Raw genomic sequence first — 24,718 nt, forward strand, 5'->3', positions numbered from 1 at the left:
GTGTGTGTGTGTGTGTGTGTGTGTGTGTGTGTTCCTGAAATCATTTGCAGGCTGTCTTCCGTCCTCCTCAGCTGGGGCCTCCTCTCTGCCAGAGGGCAGTGTGCTAGAACAGGCTGGAGTAGGGGCCAGAAAACAGAATTGGTCTCCTTACTTAAGAGGGGAAACACCAAAAGATTTCGAATGTACCAGAAATCCTTCTTTTAGAAGGAAAAGCCGAGCGGGATGCGTTGCAAAGAGGGAGGCTGATCCCTGAAAATACAATGTGACCGACAACAGTAGGAACAAGGTGTCTGAAAGAAGCCAGGAGAGCAGCACACCCAGGTGTCTTCTGGAGAGTTACCCAGGTAGGAGGAAGGAGACACAGATGGGTCAGGGGCAAATCTGTGTTTAGAGGGGGTTGTGTGTTCTTGACTTTTTCCTCTTCTTTTAAAATTTTTTTTTTTATTAATTTCAGAGAGGGAGGGAGCGAGAGAGGGAAATCAAAACATCAATGATGAGAGAGAATCATTGATCAGCTGCCTCCTGATCATGCCCCACACTGGAGGATTGAGCCAGTAACCCGGGCGTGTGCCCTGACTGGGAGTCAAACCATGACCTCCTGGTTCATAGGTCGACACTCAATCAGTGGGCCACACTGGTCGGGCTTCCCTCTTCTTTCTTTAAATTTATTTTTATTGTTGAGATGTCCCCCTTTTCTTCCCCTTTGCTCCCCTCCACCTGGCTCCTACCTCACCCCAGGCCTTCACCTCACTATTGTACGTGCCCATGGGCTATGCGTACATGTATGTAAGTTCTTTGGTTAATCTCTTCCTGTTGCCTCTCCCACCTTCCCTCTGAGATCTGTCAGTTCCATGTTTCTATGTCTCTGGATCTATTTTGTTCGTCAGTTTATTTTATTCTTTAGATTCCACATATAAGTGAGATCATGTGGTAGTTGTCTTTCTCTGACTGGCTTGTTTCGCTTAGAATAATACTCTCCAGGTCCATCCATGAGGTCTCAAAGAGACCCTTCATGTTTGCAGCTGCATAGTATTCCACAGTATAAATGTACCACTGCTTTTTTATCCACTCATCTATTGAAGAGTACTTGGGCTCTTTCCAGATCTTAGATATTGTAAATAATGCTGCTATGAACATATGGGTGCATATATTCTTTCTGATTGGTACTTGGGATTCTTAAGATATATTCACAGAAGTGGAATCACTGGCTCAAAAGGCAGTTCCATTTTTAATTTTTTTTAGAAACTCCATACTGTTCCCCCCACCCCCCACTGTGGTTGCACCAGTCTGCATTCCCAACAGCAATGCATTAGGGTTTCCTTTTCTTCATATCCTCTCCAGCCCTTGTTATTTGTTAAGCATTTTTTTCATATGTCTATTGTCTATCTATATGTCCTTTTTGGAGAAGTGTCCATTTTTTTTAAAAAAAATTGGATTGTTTGTCTTCCTGTTGTTGAGTTGTACGAATTCTTTATATATTTTTTAAATTAACCCCTTATCAGGTATATCATTGACAAATATGTTTTCCCACACCTGGCTTCCCTTTGCATTTTAAGGACGGTTTCTTTTGCTGTGGAGAAGCTTTTTGGCTTTTTCTTCTTCTGGACATCCCTTATTCTGGGCTGGGGAAATTGCTATCGATTAGTTATCCTAGGAATAGAAAATAATCAGAGGGAGAATGTCTAATTTAAGATATATTATTTCTGAGTCAGAGAAAGACAAATCCCATCTGATTTCCTTATATGTAGAATCTAAGAAAACAAAATAAAAGAACATAATACCTGATATATATATATATATATATATATATATATATATATATATATAGTAGTTGTTCAGTATATGTTTGCTGGATCTGAAAAAAGGAAGGACAGCTTACCTTCAGAATGTTGGAGATAATTCTGGAATCCTCTAGATCTGAGCAGTTCTCTATTTTCCCCCAATTTAATATGTTCATTCCACTCGAGTTTTTTGCTTGTTTGTTGTTTATTTTGCTAGATAGCTCACGGGTAAGGATGAAAAGGGGAGGAGAGGGGAAGACTGAGTGATGGAGCTAGAAGGCAGACTCTCAGCCTGGAGGCTGCTATCTCCATATATTTTACCTCCCCCCACTTTAGGTCCTTGTGTCCTTTGCCCCATAGCCCATAGCTTTTAATAACTACCTTAATCCAGGGTGGCATCCATCCAGAAAGGTCTGTCACTTATCTAGGTAAAAAGATATGGCTGGCAGGTGTACTTGTGTGGATATGCAGGCTGTAAGGTTGAGGGTGAGGCCAGCATAACAGATTTAATCACACCTTATGGGGATGGGACCCGATGTTATACAGCGGTCAGTCAAGGGATTTCTCACGACACATAGGCAGATAGTGTACAGGAGAATGGATCATTTTTTAAAAGTTTTATCTGTAGGTATATTTTGGTAAGAAGAATTTCTTCTGGACACTCATGGGTAAACTGTTGATTATGTCTGGGAGACTAGATGTGCTAACTGAAGAGAAATGTCACTATGAGAGTTGTGTTATAGTTGCAGGTAAAACGCTCTGTGTGTGTAAAACACATGTAGAGATGCATCGTAGCATTGTGCTGACATTGTGAGCAGGTGTAAGAGTTTGGAGAGTTAACATTACTATTTAGCTCAATTCTAGCTATAATTATTAACTTCTATGGTCTCTAGACTATACGTTTGCAAAGATTTGGGGTGAATTTCACTTCCCATTTTACTCTTATTCTCTTCTTATTAAATTTATCTTAGTAAATTTTGAGTTAGCCAGGATTAAAAAAAAAAAGCAAGTAAATGGCAGAGCAAGGTTCCATATTCCAGTCGTTTAACTACAAATCCAATACTCCATAAACTACTTCACTACACACACGTCCTTGTCACTCAGATGGACAAGATCGGTAGTGTCAAAAAGAATTTATGTCAGAATCCAAAAGAAACATGGAAACCATAATGTTGAAACCAAACTTCATCAATGAAAATACCATAAATTGGAAAGAACAGATGAGTCAAGTCTGCCTGCAAGTCATAGGGGGGCAGATGATGTCTGCATGTCTGCCTTCAAAATGTATTCTGAAGATAAGGGTGGAATCAGAAATTTTCCCCAGTACTCACTAGATTATGGGATCTCGGATCATTTTCTTTGCTCACTTCCCTGGTTCTGGTCCCAATTCTATTTCTAACTTCTGCTTTTTGAAGGGAAAAGCCTCGTTTCTAGGACTAGCAATGTTTTGCTGTGAGCCCGAAGGGTGGGAAGGGGCCAGAACACCTGGAGGATGAAGCATTAGCCTAAGAATCAGGGTTTCCATGCTGGATCACACAGTGGCCCAGGCTCAACCTTCCCAAAGAAGCAAACTTGTGAGAGGAAGAATGAATGGAAGGGCACTTGAAAGAGGTGACCTTCTTTAAACCCAGAGAATCAGACTTGTGTAGATAACTTGCTTTATGACTGGTGATATCTACTAATGTGCATGAGGCAAAAAGGGAGGCGATTACCCAGAGTGATTGTTCTAATCTCCACCCTCCCCTATTTTCCCAGGGACCCCGACCCTGAAATGCACGTTGAATGGGTTGGGAAACAAGCTCTCCCATGGTGATTGGAGTCCTGACGCTGTTCAAAGAGATCTTTTGACACTAAGACTCAGCGTCATCCTTTTTTCTTGCTTCTTATTGTTAGCTGTCTGCAGGCAGTCCTGAAGCAAAGGTGATCTACAGGACAGATGAGGAAGACTAATTTGTATCTTGGTTCCTCCTGAAAAGTTGGCTTATGTAAAGGAGCAGAGTGATTGCAGGACACACAGGCCCCATAACATAAAAGTGCAGTGCCCACTAATGCTACAAGTCACCTACGATTTTAAGTATGATCACATAGATGAACATACTTTATTTCCTTTGAAGTGTTACACAAATTTAAGACATGTATTTGTTTTTAAGCATATTTTTATTGATTTCAGAGAGGAAGGGAGAAGGAGAGAGAGATAAAAACATCAATGATGAGAGAGAATCATTGTCCGGCCACCTCCTGCACACCCCTCACTGAGGATCGGGCTTTTGACATAGACCAGAAAGGAAAAACAAAAGTCCAAACTGCTAGGGGAGACTAGCATAGGGCCTCTGATGGGGTCCTTAGAATGAACAGATCCAACTGTAAACTGCAGGGACCTGGCAGGCGGGGGTGGGTGGACTAACTTTAGATCCTAGACCTATGCCCCAGTCTCCCAAGCTCTATCTCTGGCAAAGTATGAACTAAAGCTTGGTTTGACTATTACCTTTTGGATGCTGCCATGTTGCTAACATCGTGTGTCTCCTTGGCTGTGATTTTGATGGCTTGTTGAGGAATCTCTTTTCAGTATAATTTTTGGTTAAAGCATTTGTCAATAACCACAAACTTTGCATTGCTCCTTTCGTGGATGTCCTATGAGGAAGATGCTGATGTGTTCTGCTCTTTGTAATTGTGAAATCTGAACCTAATCTCTGGATTGGAATATCCAGTTGTCAAGTATAAATACTGGAATTGCAGCTAAGTATGTGGTGACTAGGCTGCTTTTCTGTATCATACAAACATCATTCTGGAAATTAAACAAATTTAACCACAACAAAATTTTCTAAAAAGGACTAACCTCTTTAAACTACCTATACACAAATAAAAGTGAGGTTGAGAATGTTTTTCAGTAAATGCATATTTTATCCAAAGCTGGGTGCTCTGTAATGCATGTGCTCCAGGTGCAGGGGTAGAAACATGAGTGTGAGACTTTGGGTGTAGGTATGTTGGGCCACGTGCCTATAGTTGAGAGTGGCCCACCATGAGCAGTTCTGTGTGGAGATATGTATGCACACTGGGCTTTAAATAGCTTCCTTCAGTATGTATTAATGGGTGTGTAGTTTGGTTTCTGGGCAGAGTACATGCGTTTGAACTGGCTGCTGACTGACCTATCTTTCGCTTGTACTCTGGTAAGACAGATTATGCTCACAAAAGCTATTCCTCAGAGAGCCAAACTCACTAAACTGGCTGCTCCCTGAATGAAAATAATTACTTTTGATAATGCACTGAAAAGGAAGTAAGAGGCAAGGGAAATAAGAATGAGAATGGCAGTGAGAAATTTTCAAATAGCTTTTGAATTCTCCTGGTTGAACATGTTCATTTTTAAGACCTTCTTCTTCATTTCATCCTCATAAGGCTCTCTGTTTTTTGCCCTTTTTTTTATATTTTTCCTTCCATGTGGTCTTATGGAATTGTGGAAACTTTCTCAACTACCTTTCACCTTGCCTTTTTGGCTTACAAACTCAATGAGATGGACTTTGCTGTCTTATTACTCATTGACTTCACAGATCCCTTGTTATATACAAACCCACGGATAATAATTTACTTTTCTTCTCTGCCAATTTTCTTCTGTGGGTTACTCCTCTGTTTACCTGGGCTTCTGTCAACCAGCTACACACCTGTCTGTCTTTTTTTAAAAATATATATATTTTATTGATTTTTTTTACAGAGAGGAAGGGAGAGGGATAGAGAGAAACATCGGTGAGCGAGGAACATTGATCAGCTGCCTCTTGCATACCCCCTTCTGGGGATGTGCCCTCAACCAAGGTACATGCCCTTGACCGGAATCGAACCTGGAACCTTCAGTCTGCAGGCCGACGCTCTATCCACTGAGCCAAACTGGTTAGGGCACACCTGTCTGTTTTATAAGTTATAAGGAAATTGTTTAACTGTCATCCCCCCATACAAGGTCACGGGGCTGCAGGAATAGTGAAAAGGTGGTTTGGCTGGAGCTGAGAAACTTCTTTACCTAAAAGACTCTGACTTAGTAGATAGCACTGTGGTTATTAATATCAATAATAAAACAACATGTAATTAGGCTAATGTAACATGTATAATATCATATAAGCTACAATTCTAGTTTTTTTAAAAAATATATTTTATTGATTTTTTACAGAGAGGAGGGGAGAGGGATAGAGAGTTAGAAACATCAATGAGAGAGGAACATCGATCAGCTGCCTCCTGCACACCCCCTACTGGGGATGTGCCCGCAACCAAGGTACATGCCCTTGACCGGAATCGAACCTGGGACCCTTCAGTCCGCAGGATGAAACTCTATCCACTGGGCCAAACCAGTTAGGGCTACAATTCTAGTTTTTAAAATTCTGCCTTGTTATCAAATGACTACAAAAGTAGACCACACACTTAGGATTACCTAAACAGTGGAAAATAAGCATATTTTCTTTCAGATCAATCAGAATTAAATAAGTAGGCTTTGCCGACCATAGAGCCAGGGGAGATTCTTGTTAACAAAAATAAAGTTTGTAGATATATGGGAGGGTGGTAACTGCCAGTTCTTTTCAGAAAGAAAGATCCAGGATACTGGAGGAGTCATTTCAAATATATACTAGTTATAGAGAATTAAAAGTGATTCACATGAAGAATCTCTATTGTAACTATAATGTACTTGGAGGAGAACTGGGAACTGTACAAATGGAGAAGGATGAGTTGAGAGAAAGATTTTTATGTTATATTATTTTATATTTTTACTTTTGAACAATGGAGATATATTTCCTTTTTGTTTAAAAGGGAGAGAAAGAGAAGTTGGCTTCATACTGACACTCTCTTGAATCTATATAAGAATGAATGTCTGTGTTTATCTGTATATGGTGGGCAGGGGAAGCTCTTTGGAACTTGGAGAGTTTCAGAATTGAATAGCTTTTATTGATAAGTGCTGATTGTTCATTGGTTGTGAAGGAAAGCAAATGCACAACTCTTCTCTCTTGAAATCTGCTAACTTTTTATTCATTGCCTTCATTAGCATTGTATAAAAATAAAGTGAAATACAGGGTAGAGCAAAGGTAGGTTTACAGTTTTGAGTACACAAAACACAGTTTATTCTTGTACTGTTATTTATTAATTATTGTATCATTTTCCATATGAACAATTGTAAACCTACTTTTGCCACACCCTGTATTTTATTTTAAAATTAAATGAAAAAGAACATTAGACCTGCTTGAGGACTATAGAGGAGGTAGATCTTCCCCTCATAACTCATGTACTTGAGCACTGGAGCAGGGTCTTGGGTAGGAAGGGAGCCTTCAAAAGCATTTTGAGAAACAATGACATGAAAAGGTAAGAGATCAGCATTGTACTTGGTATATAAAAGAGAACAATGCTGGGAAAAGAATAAAATTCTTGCTCTGGCTGGATAGCTCAGTTGGTTAGAGTGTTGTCTCCATATGCCAAGGTTGAGGTCCCTGCGCACACAAGAATCAACCAATGAATGCACAAATAAGTGGAACGTCAAATCGATGTCTTCTCTCTCTCTCTCTCTCTCTCTCTCTCTCTCTCTCTCTCTTTCTCTCCTTCCCCCATCTGTATAAAAATAAATAAATAAAATAAAAGAATAAAATTCTTCCTGCCTGAATATCAGGGACACTGACAGAGATGAATGTATGGCTCAGAGAGTTTCAGGTAGCCATGTATTTAATATCTAGTGATCTGTTTTAAAGTTCTCTGTGTGCTCCATTTTATTTATTTCAGAACGACTCAATCCTTGTGAATTATTCTCAGCCATGTTCTGTGCATTCTCTGTGGATCAAGCGTAGGAGTGGACAGCTGTGTGGCAATGGGAGAGGAGAAGGCCATGACACAAATGCTAAAGGAATGCAGTCTCAGTGACAAATTGTGTAGTAAGTACACATGTTTATATTCTTCTCTTAGAATAATGAAGACTAAAATCTGGATAGATTCTAGGAGGAGAATAATTTAATTTGTAGTAGAAATAAAGACAGTATTGATAAAGAAATGGACAATAGGAGCCATTGTTTTTTTAAAAAAAGGCGAGGGCCAATCAGAGATGCAGATGCTGCATTCTTCATCTCAGTAGGAAAAATAAGAGAAGAGGCACAGAGCACACTTGCTGGGCTAAGAAAGAGGGACATGGGCGGTTCTGATGAGAGAGTTGCTCCCAATAGGGTTTCCATTGAGAAAGTGGAGTGGAAGAAAGAGATGACCATTTATGTCTGATGAGCTGAGGACTGGTGGGTAGGGGAACTTGTGTAGACATCAGGCTAGGCTTTTTCTTTAATCTCTTTTCTTTCTGTTTAATTTCCTACCCAGTTGTCTGGCACCAGCAGTATGAAATCATCATCATCCCAGCCTTTCTGGTTGGTGCCACCCTCATCATTCTTGGGGTCATCCTGTGGCTTTTTATCAGAGAAAAAAGAGCTCAACAACAGTCTCCTGGACTCCAAGGTAAAGCTAAAACTGGGGCTGGACAGAAGCTCAGGGAAGATAGAGATTGCAGAAAAATAAAACCCAAGTCTCAATGGGTCCAAGTCTAGAGGTCTCGGTTCCTGCAATGGAAAAGAAGGCCGGGTCCCCTCCTGTGGAGTTGAGAGACAGGAGGAAGTAGAGGGCTCACGAGTAGAAACTCCACATATGCTTGTTAGCTGAAAGCAGAACAGGCAAGAGAGGCCTCATGTGCAACTGTTTCCGTCCTCTTGGTCTTATTCAGCCGTGGGCAAACTACGGCCCGCGGGCTGGATTCGGCCCGTTTGAAATGAATAAAACTAAAAAAAAAAAAAGACCGTACCCTTTTATGTAATGATGTGTACTTTGAATTTATATTAGTTCACACAAACACTCCATCCATGCTTTTGTTCCGGCCCTCCGGTCCAGTTTAAGAACCCATTGTGGCCCTCGAGTCAAAAAGTTTGCCCACCCCTGGTTATTGCACTATCAAATGACCACATGAATGTCTAAGGATCTGGGAGAAAAACCTAGTAGGTTTTGTTACCAGCTTTGAAGGATGACATCTTACTCTCTAATACATTCCAGCCCTACTCTGTGCCCCTGGAATATATGCTGAAAAGGGGTAGCTTTCACAATAGTCTTTGAAGTGCTAGGCAGGAGATGATATCATGCAGTTCTGGAGTACCACTGAGCATATAATGAAAAATAATCAGCTAGTACATGAAACTAAGAGTAAAAATAAGGGGAAAATCTGACAGCAATATGAAACTTCATAGTGGCTGATCCCTAATCCCGCTCCAAATTTTACCCCGTCTCTTACAATTCATTCTTGTAGAAAACCTTTTCAAATAAATTGTTTGAGTTCACTCTCGAGAAGGCCAGTTACCCTTCAATTCCCAGTCAGGGCACATGCCCAGTTTGCAGGCTCAATCTCCAATAGGGGGCCTACAGGAGGCAGCTGCAAAATGATTCTCTCTCTCATCATTGATGTTTCTCTCTCTCTGTGAAATCAATAGAAAACATACAAAAAACCCTACCATATATTGCCCTGGCTGTTGCTGCTCAGTGGATAGAGTGTCAGCCCGCACACCAAAGGGTTATGAGTTTGATTCCTAGTCAAGGACATATACCTGGGTTGCAGGTTCAATCCCTGACCTCAGTCAGGGTGCATGTGGGAGGCAACCAATCGATGTGTGTCCCCCTTCATTGATGTTTCTCTCTCCCCCCATCTCCCTCCAAACCTCCTTTTTCTCTAAAAATCAATGGGAAAAATATCCTTGGGTGAGGATATTTTAAACAAAAACAAAACAAAAAATCCTAAACTCACTCTCACTAACACTTGTTGCATTCTCTTTTGAATATACTAAAATATGGCTTTCAACCACACCACTCCACCAAAACAACTCTTTCCAAGATCACCAGTGACTGCTATGTTGAGTCCTCATCTTATTTGACCTGATGAAAACATTTGAAACAATTTTGTATTCCTGTCTTCTTGAAACACTTTTTTTCTTTAAATCTCCAGTCACTTTCTAAATGATCTAATTTTAAGTCTATAGATTCAAATGCTTTCTCTATTTAATTATAGTCCCCCTTGAATCCAGATTCGTATATCAAATCACCCATCCTGCAGTTGGACTCTAATACACATCTCAGATGTAATATGTCCAAAGCAAAGTTCTGAAATTCCCTCACAAAATATCCTCTGCCAATAGTCTTCCCCTATCTTAGTAAAAGGCAATCCCAGATTTCTATGCGTTCAGTCTAAAATATTAAAGGTTTTCATCCAGTCCATTAGTAATTCCTTTAACTCTATCTTCAAAATAACTTATACCACTCTCACCTCTCATAGGCCATTGTAATACATGCCTAACTGGTTTCCTTGCTTCTAATCCTAACCCTTTATGGTGTATTCTCCTCAGAGTAGCAGAATGATTCTTTTACAGTGTAAGTCAGTCCGGTCAATTCTCTGCTTGGAAACTCCCTAATAGCTTCCCATCTTAGAATGAAAAAAGACAAAATTCTTTCAATAGTCCTACATGATCTGGGCCCTCTCTGGCCTTTTCTCCTATAATTCTCCAGTTATTCCACTTGATTTCACTGCACTGACTTCATTCCTCTTCCTCCAGTATGCCATATGCTCCTTCTTCAATACCTTTGTACTTCCTGATCCCTTTGTCTATAATACCCTTCCTGATACTGGGATATAGTTTACTCTCTTATTGCTTCCAGGTTATTTCACATACATCATCACAAAGGCCTTTTCTGACCTTTAAACATGAAATAGACTCGTTGATGCTCTGTTTCCTCCATAGCACTCAAAACCTGGTATGTTATTATCTGCTTCCTCTCTCCTACCACTAGATAATAATCTTCATAAGAATCTGGACTTTATCCCAAAGCTACAACAGTGCTTGGCATGTAGGAGGTGATATTTGTTGAATGAATGAATGAATGAATGAATGAAGATTTAATACAAAGAATGTATCTCTCTATTCCAATAGAGAAAAGTTGACTAAGGAAGGGAGAAAGTACCAGAATACTTTTTGAATAAAACTAAGAAGTATGGAATAACATGACCCGGGGCACAATATGAAGGTGGAAGAATAGCCATAACTTAGAGTTAAGTAGTTATTCATACCTCCCCTTTATCTTTGGGAGCCATTTGATTGACTTAAATGATATTCCCCACTGGCAGTTACCACCACCTTTAGGTATCTGTGGTTTTAAATATGTTTTTTATTGACTTCAGAGAGAGGAAGGGAGAGGGAGAGAGAGATAAAAACATCAATTGATAATCATCAATTGGCTACCTCCTGCATGCCTCACACTGGGGATGGAACTTGCAACTGGGGCATGTGCCCTGACTGGGAATTGAATGGTGACCTCCTGGTTCATGGATTGATGCTTAACCACTGAGCAACACCAGCTGGGTTAGGTATCTGTGGTTTTAATACCTATTCAGGAACTTCCTCAATTGTCTCCATATTACATTTATATTGAACTGTGATCCTGAGAAACACAGAAAAGAAATGCCATTACCACTTTCAAGAGGACATCTGGGTTGTCTTAGAAGTAATAGAATTACTATAAAAGTTCTAAAGGTTGATATTGATGCTGGTTCACAGAGAAGCATCAGAAAATATCCCCACAATGGGTGGCAAAAAAGTTATTAAAGGAACTTTCTTTCCAGTTTGTTCCAAGCTCTGCTTTCCTGGAGTTTGGAGGGTAGGAAAAAGCTGGTTGGTATCATCTCTTTGTTCTAGGCATTGCTCCTGTGCCTCCATTTAGGGGCCAAAACGGGGAAGCAGGAGGACATGAAGGAAGTGTATTTGTGCCACTTAAGGAGACATCAGTGGAAAGCCTTCTACAAACATCCACACATGCCCTGGCTAAGCTGCAGATACCCCGGGAGCAACTCTCTGAAGTTCTGGAGTGGATCTACAATGGTAGTTGTGGGGCCATCTATCGAACCAAGTTGTACCCTGGGGACCCAGCTAAGTCCAAGGACATTGTCCTCAAGGTTTTAAAAGGTAAAAGGAGAAGTGTTAGACTTCTTATTTCCCTTTTTAACTTTCTCCTGTGAGCACCCCTAACAGTAAATGTTAATGGGCTTTGCAGACATTGAGATGTTAATCAATAGATAGTTGTGATCACAATTGTGTGCAGAAGAAGAAGAGGTGAGTTGAGAAGAAATTCAGCTTTTAAGCTTTTGTACCTCAAACTCAAGAAGGGATTAGAAAGTGAAAACCCAAGACATGTTTTCTTGGGGCCTTTCTTTCCCATAGCTCAACCTTGCCTATCAAGACTGTTACTTGGATGAAGATGTTGAGGTTGATTCTTCATTTTTCTCCACTATATCTCTTACCCTGACAGCACTGTATTTATTTTCTTTATTCCTTTTTTTTTCCTGATGCTCATAATATGGACATGTAATGGTGGATGCATAGAACAAGGATAGAATAAACAAAATTATTAATCCAAAGGCCTAGACTTTGATAACATTTTAATGTGAACACACTTGCCCATTTAGGGAGATGAAAGCCTACCTAGTTGTAATACCTGTAATTCTGTTACCTTTGACAAAAGATCAGTGAGAATCATCGTCTAATTGGTTCCCTTTCTGTTTACTTTTTGTCTATAGTCACTCCCCTTTAGAGCCTTGAGAATTATCATCTCAGGTTGCTTCCTGCCGCAAACTTCCCATTTTCTCTGAAATGTTCTGACCACTGCCCATGGCTCTTCTGTTCTCCACAGAACCAGCTAGGCTCCATGAGATACAGGATTTCTTAGGGCGAATCCAATTCTATCAGTACCTGGGGAAGCACCAAAACCTGGTACAGCTGGAAGGCTGCTGCACAGAAAGAGAGCCGCTCTATATGGTGTTGGAGGATGTCGCCCAGGGGGACCTGCTCAGCTTTCTCTGGACCTGTCGCCGGGTGAGCGGTAGGGTAGACGTGTTAGAAAGGAAAGGCTTTACCTGGCTGATTAGCTGTTCACATGGCAATGAGCCTGACATGTGACAAAGTAAAGAGACATTATAATAGCATAACAGAGTGATTGAGTATCACCATCCAATGGAACGTTTTATGATAGCTATGTTTTATATCTGCCCTGTCCAATATGGTAGCCCCTAATCACGTATGGCTATGGAACACTTGAAATGTGACTGATGTGACTGAGAAACTGAATTTTTAGTTTTATTTCATTTAAAGTGATACACATGTAAATAGCCACAGGTGTCCAATGGCTACCATATTGGGTATTGGGGATTTAGAGTATGGACTTTAGGTTCCACTTCCTACCAGCTATGTGAATTTGGGCAAGCCACCTCTCTCAGCCTGAGTTTTCTGAATCTGAATCTGTAAAATGGGAGTAATAATAAAAGAAATTATGTATTAAAAACACAGCAGTGATTGGTATATAGCAAACACTCAAAATGGTAGCTGTTAATAGCGATAATTGCATAACAACATACCTGTCTAGTACTGATTGTAATTTTGTTGTTGTTATTGTTAAGTGTGTTTTCCATAACATTCCGTAACATCATCCTAGTATGCCAGGGCTGAGTTGAGGAGAAATTCAGCTTGTAAGTTTTTGAACCTCAAACTCATATTTTAAAAAATGAATTTCCAGACTAAAGAGCAAACAATTTTCTTTAGTTTTCCTACTTGTCTATGTATTCCTCTTTCTCAAGCACTATATGTTTCCGTGGTTAGTTCTTTACTTGCCAATGAGCAAGTTCAATATTAAATAAGCCTCCTCAATGTGCTTATTTTACTACTAAATGTGCATGAAAAAGGACCCTGGTGGCATCTTTCATCCAGTGAATACAAATAGGACAATGTGCAGGTCTCTAGGTATTTAAAACCATTTAAAGAACTTATCCAAATGTAACTTGTTTTATGCTCTAACCTCACTAGCTCTTTTCTGTTTTTCAAAATTGCTCTGCTTCTCTATTTTAGATCACCTCCCATGTTTTCCTCATTACACCAAACTTCTCCCTTCTTTGCATAGTCAATGGCCACTCATCCTTCAGATTTCATAAAAAAATGTCCTTGTCCCCCAACTGAATCAGCTCTCTTTCCCCCACCATCATATGCTTTCTTTTACATTTCCTTCATGGTGCTTATAGATATGTAATTACACATTTATATATGATTATTTTATTCTGATTCATATGTGTTCGCCATGCTATAAACTCCAGAAGGCAACAGACATGTTTATTTTGTTCACTCTTATATTCTGTGTCCCTAAGATGAAATCTGGCACATAGTAGGCATTCAATAAAAATGTGTTGAGTTAATATGCTTAATTAACCACACACACACACACACACACACACACGAAAATTGATGCTTTATCCAATAGATAAAGCATATACTTGTCTTTCTTACCTGCTATTCTGTTCTTCCTTCATTCTTCTATTTATCTACATTCTTTATTATTTTTTTTCCAGTCCAATAAATCATTGTATTTCTCTTCATATTTGAGAATCTCTAATATCATTCTACCCTTGAATCTTACAGTTCTATGTTTGTTTTCTTAGCTTTGCTATCTGCATTTAAGAATATCTCTGCCCATATATTTTTTTCAAATCTGTTCATGTCATTTTGATATAATGCTTTTTTTCTGTCTCTGTAGGATGTGATGACCATGGATGGCCTTCTCTATGATCTCACTGAAAAACAAGTATATCACATTGGGAAGCAGGTTCTCTTGGCTTTGGTAAGCTGAGCAAAATGATAACAGATAGTAGGGATTTTCTTGTTAACTTGGTATTTGATGTCATATTTTTTAATATTTATATTTCTAAAGGGTATACATTATAAAGAAAATCAGATGGAAGTTAGGGGGCAGAAACTCAAGCACTGAAAAATTATTTTCAGTTCTTTATGAAAGAATTTAGATTATATACTACAGGACTGGTAATTCTGGGCAGAAATTAGTGAATTTAGGGTTTTTAAACATAACAGTAAGGGTTTTAAAGGATTTCTCAGAATTCAAAAGCCAGGGCTAAGAGCTTTATGGCCGCTTGCTTAATACTTTTATTTCCCCGTATATACTAATATTAATAGATGTAAAAGGGGCAAATAGGGAAGCAAATTGGGAGAAGAAATGAGAAGATTAAACTGAATGGGTAAAAGGCTACAGAACCAGAAAGAAGTATACCATTTTATACCTGAAAAACAAGAAATACTAGTTCAGAACATGTTTTGTTGGAGACTTGCTTTGATACTGAATGTGATAGGAAATACATATACTTTAAAAAGAAGGAACAAGTGGAAGAGGAGGAATAAAAAGGGGGCAATAGTGAGATCGTTCCTTTATTTTAAACCAATTCAAAGAGGTGAGACAATAAATATTTTAAAAATTAATACATAATAATAAAGAATTTAAAAAACAGGTAAGAGAAAGAATTCAGGGTTTAAGAGAAAAAAAATATCTTTACCATAATTACTCAGGGAAATTTAGATGACTATGTCTATGAAATTATTTAAATAATTTTATTTAAAATAGCATTTGTTATAGAAAACCAGGCTCTGTGAAGCTTCCACTTTCAGTTTTTTTTAATGTATCTTGCCATCCAGATGTGTGAAATATACCAGGTATCTAAATGGAATAAGAGAAAGCTTAGAAAAAAAGTAGTGAGATGAAAAAAGAGCAGAGTTAAAATTGAAGTTCCTATGGGGCAGGGGAGAGAGAACATCACATTAATGAATATTATCTCTGGTTTTGGAGGGCCTAGTTGGTACAGTTCCTTGATAAAATTAGGGTGTCAGGATACAGCCTACCTTGTATTCTAAGCCATAATTGCAGAGGTGCCCCAGTGAGATGCATTGATTCTATGGCTGCATTCATCAGGGCTCTAGGTTACCAGTTATAAGATAATAAAAATTACTTTTCACAACCTCAAAGTTACTACATTCTTTAATTCTTGTCATTATAGTTTAACTTATTTGTTCTAAAACTCTACCAGAGAGGGGGTAGGGGGTAGATGGAGGTGGAAAATGATACAGCGGGGAGGGGTAAATGACTATGGAAAAGAAATAAAATTCCACCAAAGACAGAACAATTGCTAGTCACTATTTCCTTCATCATCAATGATTGGGAATTACCACCAATCTTTTATTTTTTCATACCATCTCGTTTGATAGTGATATACCTCAATCTCCAACTTTTCGGTCATGTATTTTTTCAACTTCTTCATAAGCCTTGAATACCTTGTTATTGGGGCAGATGATTCCAGCAAACCAATGTCACCCTGGTGCAATGGTTCTCAAATGCCTTGTTAGCATTAAACCCAGTATTAATGTTATTTGGATTATTTGCTCAGTTTGGTAATCCTAAACACTTTCCCCCCACAAAATAGATATTTATTTACTAAGAATTATTTAGTTTCCATATAAAAATCACCAATTGTTCCTCATTGTTTTTTTTGTTTTTGTTTTTGTTTGTTTGTTTGTTTGTTTGTTTGTTTTTACAGAGAGGAAGGGAGAGGGATAGAGAGTTAGAAACATCGATGAGAGAGAAACATTGATCAGCTGCCTCCTGCACACTCCCTACTGGGTATGTGCCCGTAACCAATGTACATGCCCTTGACCGGAATCGAACCCGGGATCCTTGAGTCCGCAGGCCGATGCTCTATCCACTGAGCCAAACCGGTTAGGGCCTCATTGGGTTTTTAACACACATCCGTTCTTTCGGGATTCTTCTATTCACCCCAACACTTTTAAAAATACAGCTCTTGTTAGCACCAGGAGGGACAGTTAAGGCAGCAAGGTATTTCCTTGGGTCTCAGCATCTGGAGGGCTCATGGTCTTCTCCTTGAGAGAATATACATAGTAGGTGCTTTCTTAGGTTGGAAAGGCTGTCCCTGAAGAAAACCATTATGCAAATTCGGTTATCTCTGGTCAATTATTTGTACCTGACAGCTTTAAAATAAAGTCCCTTGGGTCATAGTCATCAAAGGCTTGCTGGTTGTTTTCAACTGTAAAAAAACTGTCTGGAAAAAGACAGTAGGAAAGAGCAGGGTCGATAATGACAGTGCTGTGAGGCTGGGCTGTGCAACCACCTGAGAGCACACAGTAGTTTGCTTTAAAAAAAATTCCCACAATCGGGGTCCTGTATAATTTCAAATCAAATTCCTCCTTGTCCTTAAACTACCCAAAACGTCACTGCACCAGATCCTCATTTTTAACGTGAGGTATATGTCCTCAGAGTCATGCACCATCTGAGGGGGCCGGGGGGGGGGGGTGCTAAAAACCCTAGGTCTTGATTTATTAGCAATATTAATTGCTTTTTACCACACTGAAATGAAGGTATAGTCCGTCTGTGCTGTTGTGAAATTCAAAAGTGATTCAGAAGTAGGACAGTTATTGCTCCATTAGGATAGATCCCAAAAATGACTTTTCAGAAACCAGGGCTGTCTTCCGCAGACCCCAGCCGGACTCTGGCTGATCTGGGGGAGGCAGGCCAAGGGCAGCCTGCCAGCTAGATTCGCAGTGATTCTGGTTTGTCTGTTTCTGTGAGCAGCCACACGTGGGGCGGCGGGTGGCCCAGATGTGCCCTCCACTGGGCACAACTACACCTTGTCATTGAGACCAAGGTTCATCCTGGTGGCATCTCCTAGGTGATTTCAGTGGTGGCCCTGTAGTTGACCAGGACAAGGCAGACCTTCTCCAGGCACTCCTCCTCCCTCATGTCTGGCCCTTGGCGAGTGCTTTCAGGAAGTAGGACTTACAGGGTGTTGTATACAGTGCTGCCTGGAAGATCTTCTGCAAGATCCAGCTGTGATGCTTCCTGAGGGCCATCTCCTAGGCTCTGGTGGCATTGATGTGGATGAAGTTGGCGTGGTTCTCGGCCCACTCCCCATCACAGATCTGGAGGAAGATCTGGATGAAGCGGAGGCCTCTTCAGCCACATCAGCACCAGCCTAGCCCCACTTTGGGCCACTCTGCTCCACACATTTCCTTCTTTGTCCTCAGGATATTCTATATGGTCCAGAACTTGGCCAGTCAGGGTCAATCACAGCTTTAATTTTCATAATGTTGGCACTTAGGTCTGCCTTGATGGGTGTAAACACTGTGGACTCAAGGCAATCAAAGAAGGGTGGCAGGTGGGACAGCACCTAGAGGAAGGGCCCCATCTCAATCTGCTTGTCCTTGGGCAGTGGCTTCAGCAGGTGCTCAGCCAGCAGCACCATTTCAGGGTCAAGGCCGGTGATGCCCCAGCCAGCCCCATGGGTGTCCATGCCATACCCCCCTGCTATCGCTGTCAACACTGGGGACGTCACTGCTGCCTCCACCCAGAGACTATGGGGATGCCCTCGAGTGAAGCCAATGCTAAATAATTTTATACCTAAAAACCAAGAAATATTAGTTTAGAACATGTTTGGTTGGACTTGCAAAATGTCTGATCCATTATCATGACTTGGAAGTGATATAAAAATGTTAGAGAGACTTGCTTGGAATAGAAAATGTCCTTATCTTTTTGATGATCCCTAGCACTGCTTCTCCTTGGGTGTGATCCAAGCCATGACCTCAGACAGCTGATCTACCTTTGATCTTAAATTGATAGGAATTTCTTCAGGATAAACATCTGTTCCATGGGGATGTGGCAGCCAGAAATATTCTGATCCAATGTGACCTTACCGCTAAGCTCTGTGGACTGGGCCTGGCTTATGAAGTCCACACCCAAGGGGCTATCACCTCTACTCGCACTGTGCCCCTCAAGTGGCTTGCCCCAGAAAGGCTACTGCTGAGACCAGCCGGCATCAGAGGAGACATGTACGGTTTGTTCCTGCCCTTGGGATTTCTTCCCTTCTTGACCTGAATGTCCTCTAGTCCCTGACCATGACAGCATCTGTGGTCAATTATGTTTACTTAGAAGTCAGACAGACTCTCAAGCAGAAATATGTATTATGTGACAGAGCTCGTATTTGGCATCTGGCTGCAATCTTTTTTAATGCCTTTCGAATTACTCCTTCGGTATTAGATTAGCAAACTTACTTAGAAAAGCAAAAAGAAAAATGAAAAGATTGTTTATACTGATATCTAGTAGAGTCCTTTTAATTTGAAGGACGTGGGTCCACTTAATCAAAAGTTCAGTTAAACCAGGAATTATTAAAGTAAAAAGAAATATACATACATGCCTCAAATAATTTATTTTAACTAAAACATATAAATGGATATATATTGATTGCTCTTTGGAGGAGGGTCAAGACCTTTTTCATGAGGATGGTCCTGCTGAATGATGTTACATGTTGTTTCTTGTATGAATAGTATCCGTCATAAATTATTTTTGAGTTTCAGTTTAAATTCTGAGCGAGAAACTTGAAAAAACAGTTGTGAAACAATTTGACCGCAGACATTTATTGTTATTTTTCCTAATTTTTTTACATTTGTGTCACCCACACAATTTGATACCACTTTCTTTTTAGCAGCTTATTTTTATAGAATATTTTCAAAGCATTCAGCCTACTTTTCAGGGAGCTAATATTTTTTTGCATTCATATTTAATTAGCTTGCATAATATTTAATTGATTACATAATTATAGCTACATGTATGATTGGTATAAATAGGACTGTAAAGAATCACAATTGAATTTTGATAACCATATAACTCAACTGCTTGGAGAAGTACATAGGTGTAAGATGGACTATCTTACTAACCATGAATGTCATGAGCAGCAGAGAAAATGTAAAATGTCAGTTAATGTGGTAAGTCAATTAAGAGACTTCCATTGCTGCTTCACTGACATCAGCTTCTCAATAGAAGTCTGGGAGCAATACACTGAACTGGGAAACATTACTCATTGAATGATGGTGTTATAGAATAGTGAAATATACATCTCTCAAATTATGTTGCATAGGGAAATATGTATTCCGACTATGTATAAAGCTTGTTCTGTTAATATTTTTCTAGGTTTGGTCAATTAGATATACTGAGGAAAGAGTAGATAAATGATAACCCTCCCTTGGTCTTGGGCTAAAAATAAAGGCTGGAATTTCAACAGGAAGGAATGGAAAGGATGAAAAATATGCTGAGGGGAATTTCTTTATGTTTGGGTGAGAATGTGTTTGCATAAACACACCCATAATTTAGCCAATAAGAGTAAATATCTGTTAATATGAAATATAGAAAAAAAGTAGACATGAATCCAGTCCTCAAAGGTATTACACTCTAAGGGGATTGGATAGAAATGCTTTCAAATGGCACTCTTACTTGGCTTATTTTATCAGACACTCTCTGTTCCATTACTTTGCCTTCTTTATTTAACATCTGAAGGCCTCCGATGTTTAAGTGAGTTCTCTTTAGGAAAGGAAAAACAGAGATTAATTAAATGACTTTGTTTCTTTTATAGCTGGTCCTTTGGTATCCTGCTTTATGAGATGGTGACTCTAGGTATGTACCTGTATGCAAGTAGGTTTGAGTGATGGATGACATATTCTATGAGAAGGGGTTTCAGTTGAATCTCTGAGGTTAAAGTGGGCTGACATGAAATCCTTCTACTCCTTTTAATTATTTTTTTTTGCTTTTTTTCTTTTTTCCTCAACACTTTACCAATTCCAAGGATATTTTAAAATCCAAAGGATAATTCCAAGAGTGATCTTGCATAAACATAAAAATGTTGTCTTCAGATTTACAGTTTGTATTCTAGAGGACCTAACATTCTCTTGCTACTCTCATGCTTTCCCTACCAACAGGGGCACCACCATATCCTGAAGTCCCTCCTGTCAGCATTCTACAGCATCTGCAAAGAGGGAAGATCATGAAGAGACCCAGTAGCTGCACACAAACCATGTAAGTGGCTTTTAAGTACTACTCTTCTCTCATTCCAAATCTTTTATTGCTCCCTATTAATCATGCCCTTTTCAGAGATCATCCCCAGCTGTCCTTTATGTGCTAATGTACATCCCTATATCAAAGTTATGCAGGAAAATACATCTGCTCATGTCATATATATCATATGTACATATCTATGTGTGTGTGTGTATACACGCACATACCATGTTGAGGCAACCACTGAGAACTCTGTTAGGAATCCAAATTTGGTTTAGTTCCTCCAGAAGCTTCCAAAATAGGTATGAAGCAGACCAAATACAATGCAAGTACAGTAGGGTTTCACTTGTCTACATGTCAGTCTCAGTTAGAGACTGCCAGCCATAGTTCTAATATAGCTGTCATAAAATCCATTGCACCAGAATTATTCATTGGCTCGTATTTACTATTTAACTTTTAAAAATTATTGACTATTTGTTTTTCCAGCTCTGAGCACATTAGAAGTAAACCAGTAGAAGGAGGTAGGAGGAAATTTTAAAGACAGGAATAAGAGGAACCAATATTGCCAGCAGAATGGGATAACTGGTGAACCACGTAGGCACACACACACAAAAAAAAGGGAAAAAATAAAAATTACACTCAGAATTTTATGACTAATAAAGTACAAAAAGGGATAGTTATAGGACATACAAAAAGGTTAAATTATTTATAAGAAGGCAGGAAAGAATATAATATACTAACATACATTTCCATGACAATTTTTGCTATTTTGTAAAATCTTCAGCACTAAATGGTAAAGTCCAAGTAATCATTTACTGTATAGATTATAAATAACTATAAATATCCACAGTATTGTGATACTGGCTGTGTATACTAGAATAAAATTGCTGCCAAATATTTCTTGCAGGCTTTCTATATATAAAAGGCTCTCTTTGATACTGGGGGGAGACACTTAACTGATAAGATCACTACTTGAAGAATTTAACATTGGATGAGGAGATATCTGAAACCAAAAGCTCAGATTCATCTCAGCGTCAAAAAGACATAAGTTCAGTGCTAATCCTGCTACTTTACTCTATATTGTTTACTTATTTTGAGATAGGGATAATGATAATCCTACCTCAAAGTTATTGTGAGGCTAAAATGAAACAATGCATGCTAAGTTTCACTCCAATGTCTTATATAAGTCAGCCCTTGGTAAATGTTAGCAGTATAATTAAAGTAGCATCTTTTACAAAGTCTCACGGTTGGACATTAACAAGTGTGGGAAATACAGAGGGCACTGAGGTTTATAAGGGAAAGCTTCACAGAGGAACTGAGATTTGAAACCAACCCATAGGAAATGATGACCACAGAGAGCATATTCAAGGAGTTGGGCACAGCATGTGCAAAGACAGAGTAGGGTGTTGATAACCACATCTATGGCATAGTGAGACGCTGACTTGGCTGGAGGAGAGGGCTTCAGTTAGGCAAGGCCTATGTGGTAGAGAAGCTAGAGGGTAGGATGTCTACTTCATAGGGTAGGTAGTGGGAAACCACTGTAGGTTCTTCAGCAGGGATGGGACATGATGAAAGTGCTTGGAACCAGACAGCATTATACATTCTCTAAACTCGATTGAAGAAAAGATAGATGAAAGGTGGTAAATACTTTTCTAGATTAAGGCAGTTTTTGAAGAAGGTAAATTATAAAGGGGGGAAATGATCTGGATTCATGGAAGGAAAAACCCAATTACACTTTCCAAAATTAGGATGAATAATATTATTCCATAACTTCTTATATATATTTTTATAATTTTTTAATTTTTCAATTACAGTTGACATACAATATATTAGTTTTAGGTGTACAACATAGTGATTGAACATCTATATAACTTAGGAAGTGATAACCTTGATAAGTCTAGTACCCATTTGGAGCCATACATAGTTATTACAATACTAGTGGCCCAGTGTGCGAAATTTGTGCACCAGGTTGGGGGTGGTTCCCTCAGCCCAGCCTGCACCCTCTCCAATCGGGGACCCCTTGGGGGATCCTAAACTGGCAGTCAGACATCCCTCTCACAATCTGGGACCACTGGCTCCTAATTGCTCACCTGTCTGCCTGCCTGCCTGATTGCCCCTAACCTCTCTGCTTGCCTGCCTGATTGCCCCTAATGCCTCTGCCTGCCTGCCTGATTGTCCCTAACTTCCCTCCCCTGCAGGCCTGATTTTGCCCCCAATAGCCCTCCCCTGCTGGCCTGATCACCCCTAACTGCCTCTGCCTTGGCCCCCACCACCATGGCTTTGTCCGGAAGGAAGTCAGATGTCCGGTCGACCCGGTCTAATTAGCATATTACCCTTTTATTAGTATAGATTATTGACTATACTCCCTATGCTGTACCATGACTTCTTATTTTCCTGGCTGTGATATACCTTTTATTGGTAGATAAGTTGTACCAATGGTTTGGAATGCTGCAAGTTAGTAATATCTAAAGATGAGAACACAACTTCTGAAAGAGCTTTTGGCAACAGAATGGGGGTGGGGTGGGAACTGTTCTGTCATACTGATTGTACCCTGAGAAATCTTCAGTCATTTCTATTATTAAAAGGGCCCTATTGAGAAGATAATATTAAGAGATTTACACTAAGAGCAGAAGAGAATGTTAATCTCTGGGAAGAATATAAGAGTCAGGACAATAAGAAGTAGATTAAAGAATTTTAGGGTTGTTGTTTTTGTTAAGATTTGTTAGGTGAGGAGACATGTTCCTCAGACATTTGCCTGGCCAAGGAAGTCAGTTTCTCTTATTTCCCTTTCAGGTATAGTCTTATGAAATCCTGCTGGCGCTGGAAAGAGGACAGACGCCCCTCAGTTAGAGAATTATGCTCACGCCTAGAAGCTGCCTCTCGAACTGCAGATGACAAAGCTGTGTTGCAGGTACCGGAGCTGGTGGTGCCTGAACTGTATGCAGCTGTGGCGGGCATCGGCGTAAAGAGCCTCTCGTACAGCTACAGCGTCCTTTGAAGGTCCTGGGGCAAGAAACATTTATGTGTGATCATATGCCCTTGGAATTCCTCTAAGAAGAGAGGACGGACTTTCTAGTGGGACATAAAGGAAGAAGTGGGACATGGAGCTGGATCTCCCCCTATATATTTTCCTAGATTTGTGAAATGATGCTGGGTGAGACTCTCCACACCAGAGTAGAGAAAAACAGTTTCATTTATGTTGTCCCAAATCCTAAAGAGTCAGGGTAGAAGTGGTAGATAATGTCACTGCAAAGGAGGTTTTATACATCTGAAAAATTTTTTTTTTGCAGGGGGTATCCTACCACTGGCTAGTTTCCTCCTGAAACATGCTTTTATCTAGACTATTATAAGGTCCAGAGAAATTAGAATCAAATGAGGAGATAGAAAGCCCCAAAAGGAATTGATGAGAAAGAAAATTAAAGGTCCTACTTGCTCAGGGATATAGATGTGAACCAAGGTCATCCTTCAAAGAGAAGGTGGAGGGAAGACATAAAGTTCCACAGTAATGATCCCTTCATGCAGGGCTAGAGGAGAACCACGAAGGAAGATTTCCGAGTTTCCCCTGGGTACAGGTAAGAGAAAGATGGCCCCCTTTTATCTAATGCTGAGGCAAGTGAACTCTGTTTATGCTATTTTTAACCAGAAGATGGAGAGGTCATTTTACGATTAAGAGCATTCAATATATATTGTTGGTCAGGCTTGCTTCCTGGTCCCTATAAGATTAAGGAGACTGAGCCTAGAGTCAGTCGGGAACATGAATGATATACTGTGTGTGTTTAATAAATACGAAAGGTGGAAACCAAGTAAGAATACTCAGTAGGCCAGGTCTTTATCAAGGCCTCGCAAAGTCTATCCAGGACAGAAGGATAATAGTTTCTGATTTCAATTATCCATTGATTCTGTGAAACTTATTCCATTAAATTAATATTTATTGAGTGAAAGTAGGCTCTTCAGATATACAACTGCCAGCATCTCTATGGTAGGAAGGATAAAAGTGAATGGAAGATAGAAAAATTAAATAATCTACATTGTCTGAAAAAGGATGAAATGGGTATAATACTTACCTCACAGGGTTGTTGTGAGGACTGAAGGAAAGTATTTATATGATATCTGGCACATAATGTATGCTCAATAAATGTTAGTTTCCTTTCTTTCCCCTTCCTATTCTAGAATCTTTCCTACCTTTTTCTTTTAAA

The 24,718-nt window shown here is 39.7% G+C and overlaps 1 protein-coding gene and 1 pseudogene across 2 annotated transcripts; one reads left to right on the plus strand and one right to left on the minus strand.

Annotated features, from left to right (window-relative positions):
* Window positions 1–24,683, plus strand: STYK1 (serine/threonine/tyrosine kinase 1). The gene is made up of 10 exons (XM_081084349.1): window positions 1–344; window positions 7,524–7,672; window positions 8,103–8,237; window positions 11,504–11,770; window positions 12,495–12,676; window positions 14,382–14,465; window positions 18,318–18,526; window positions 20,104–20,144; window positions 20,447–20,543; window positions 23,316–24,683. Exons 2-10 carry the CDS (start codon window positions 7,609–7,611, stop codon window positions 23,518–23,520), a joined length of 1,284 nt encoding a protein of 427 aa, XP_080940475.1. The 5' UTR covers window positions 1–344; window positions 7,524–7,608; the 3' UTR covers window positions 23,521–24,683.
* Window positions 17,367–17,943, minus strand: LOC308512474 (glycolipid transfer protein-like; annotated as a pseudogene). Its single transcript has one exon. The product of its transcript is annotated as a glycolipid transfer protein-like (transcript).
* Window positions 24,684–24,718: the final 35 nt, after the last annotated feature.

The sequence above is a fragment of the Myotis nattereri genome (assembly GCF_964212035.1).
Source record: "Myotis nattereri genome assembly, chromosome: 2".
Classification (NCBI taxonomy): domain Eukaryota; kingdom Metazoa; phylum Chordata; class Mammalia; order Chiroptera; family Vespertilionidae; genus Myotis; species Myotis nattereri.

Excerpts from the sequence above, each read along its gene's own strand:
- STYK1 (XM_081084349.1), top strand. The coding sequence starts at position 7,609 with ATGGGAGAGGAGAAGGCCATGACACAAATGCTAAAGGAATGCAGTCTC. Across the intron at positions 11,771-12,494 it reads TGTCCTCAAGGTTTTAAAAG|AACCAGCTAGGCTCCATGAG; the intron begins GTAAAAGGAGAA and ends TGTTCTCCACAG. Across the intron at positions 20,145-20,446 it reads TTATGAGATGGTGACTCTAG|GGGCACCACCATATCCTGAA; the intron begins GTATGTACCTGT and ends CCCTACCAACAG.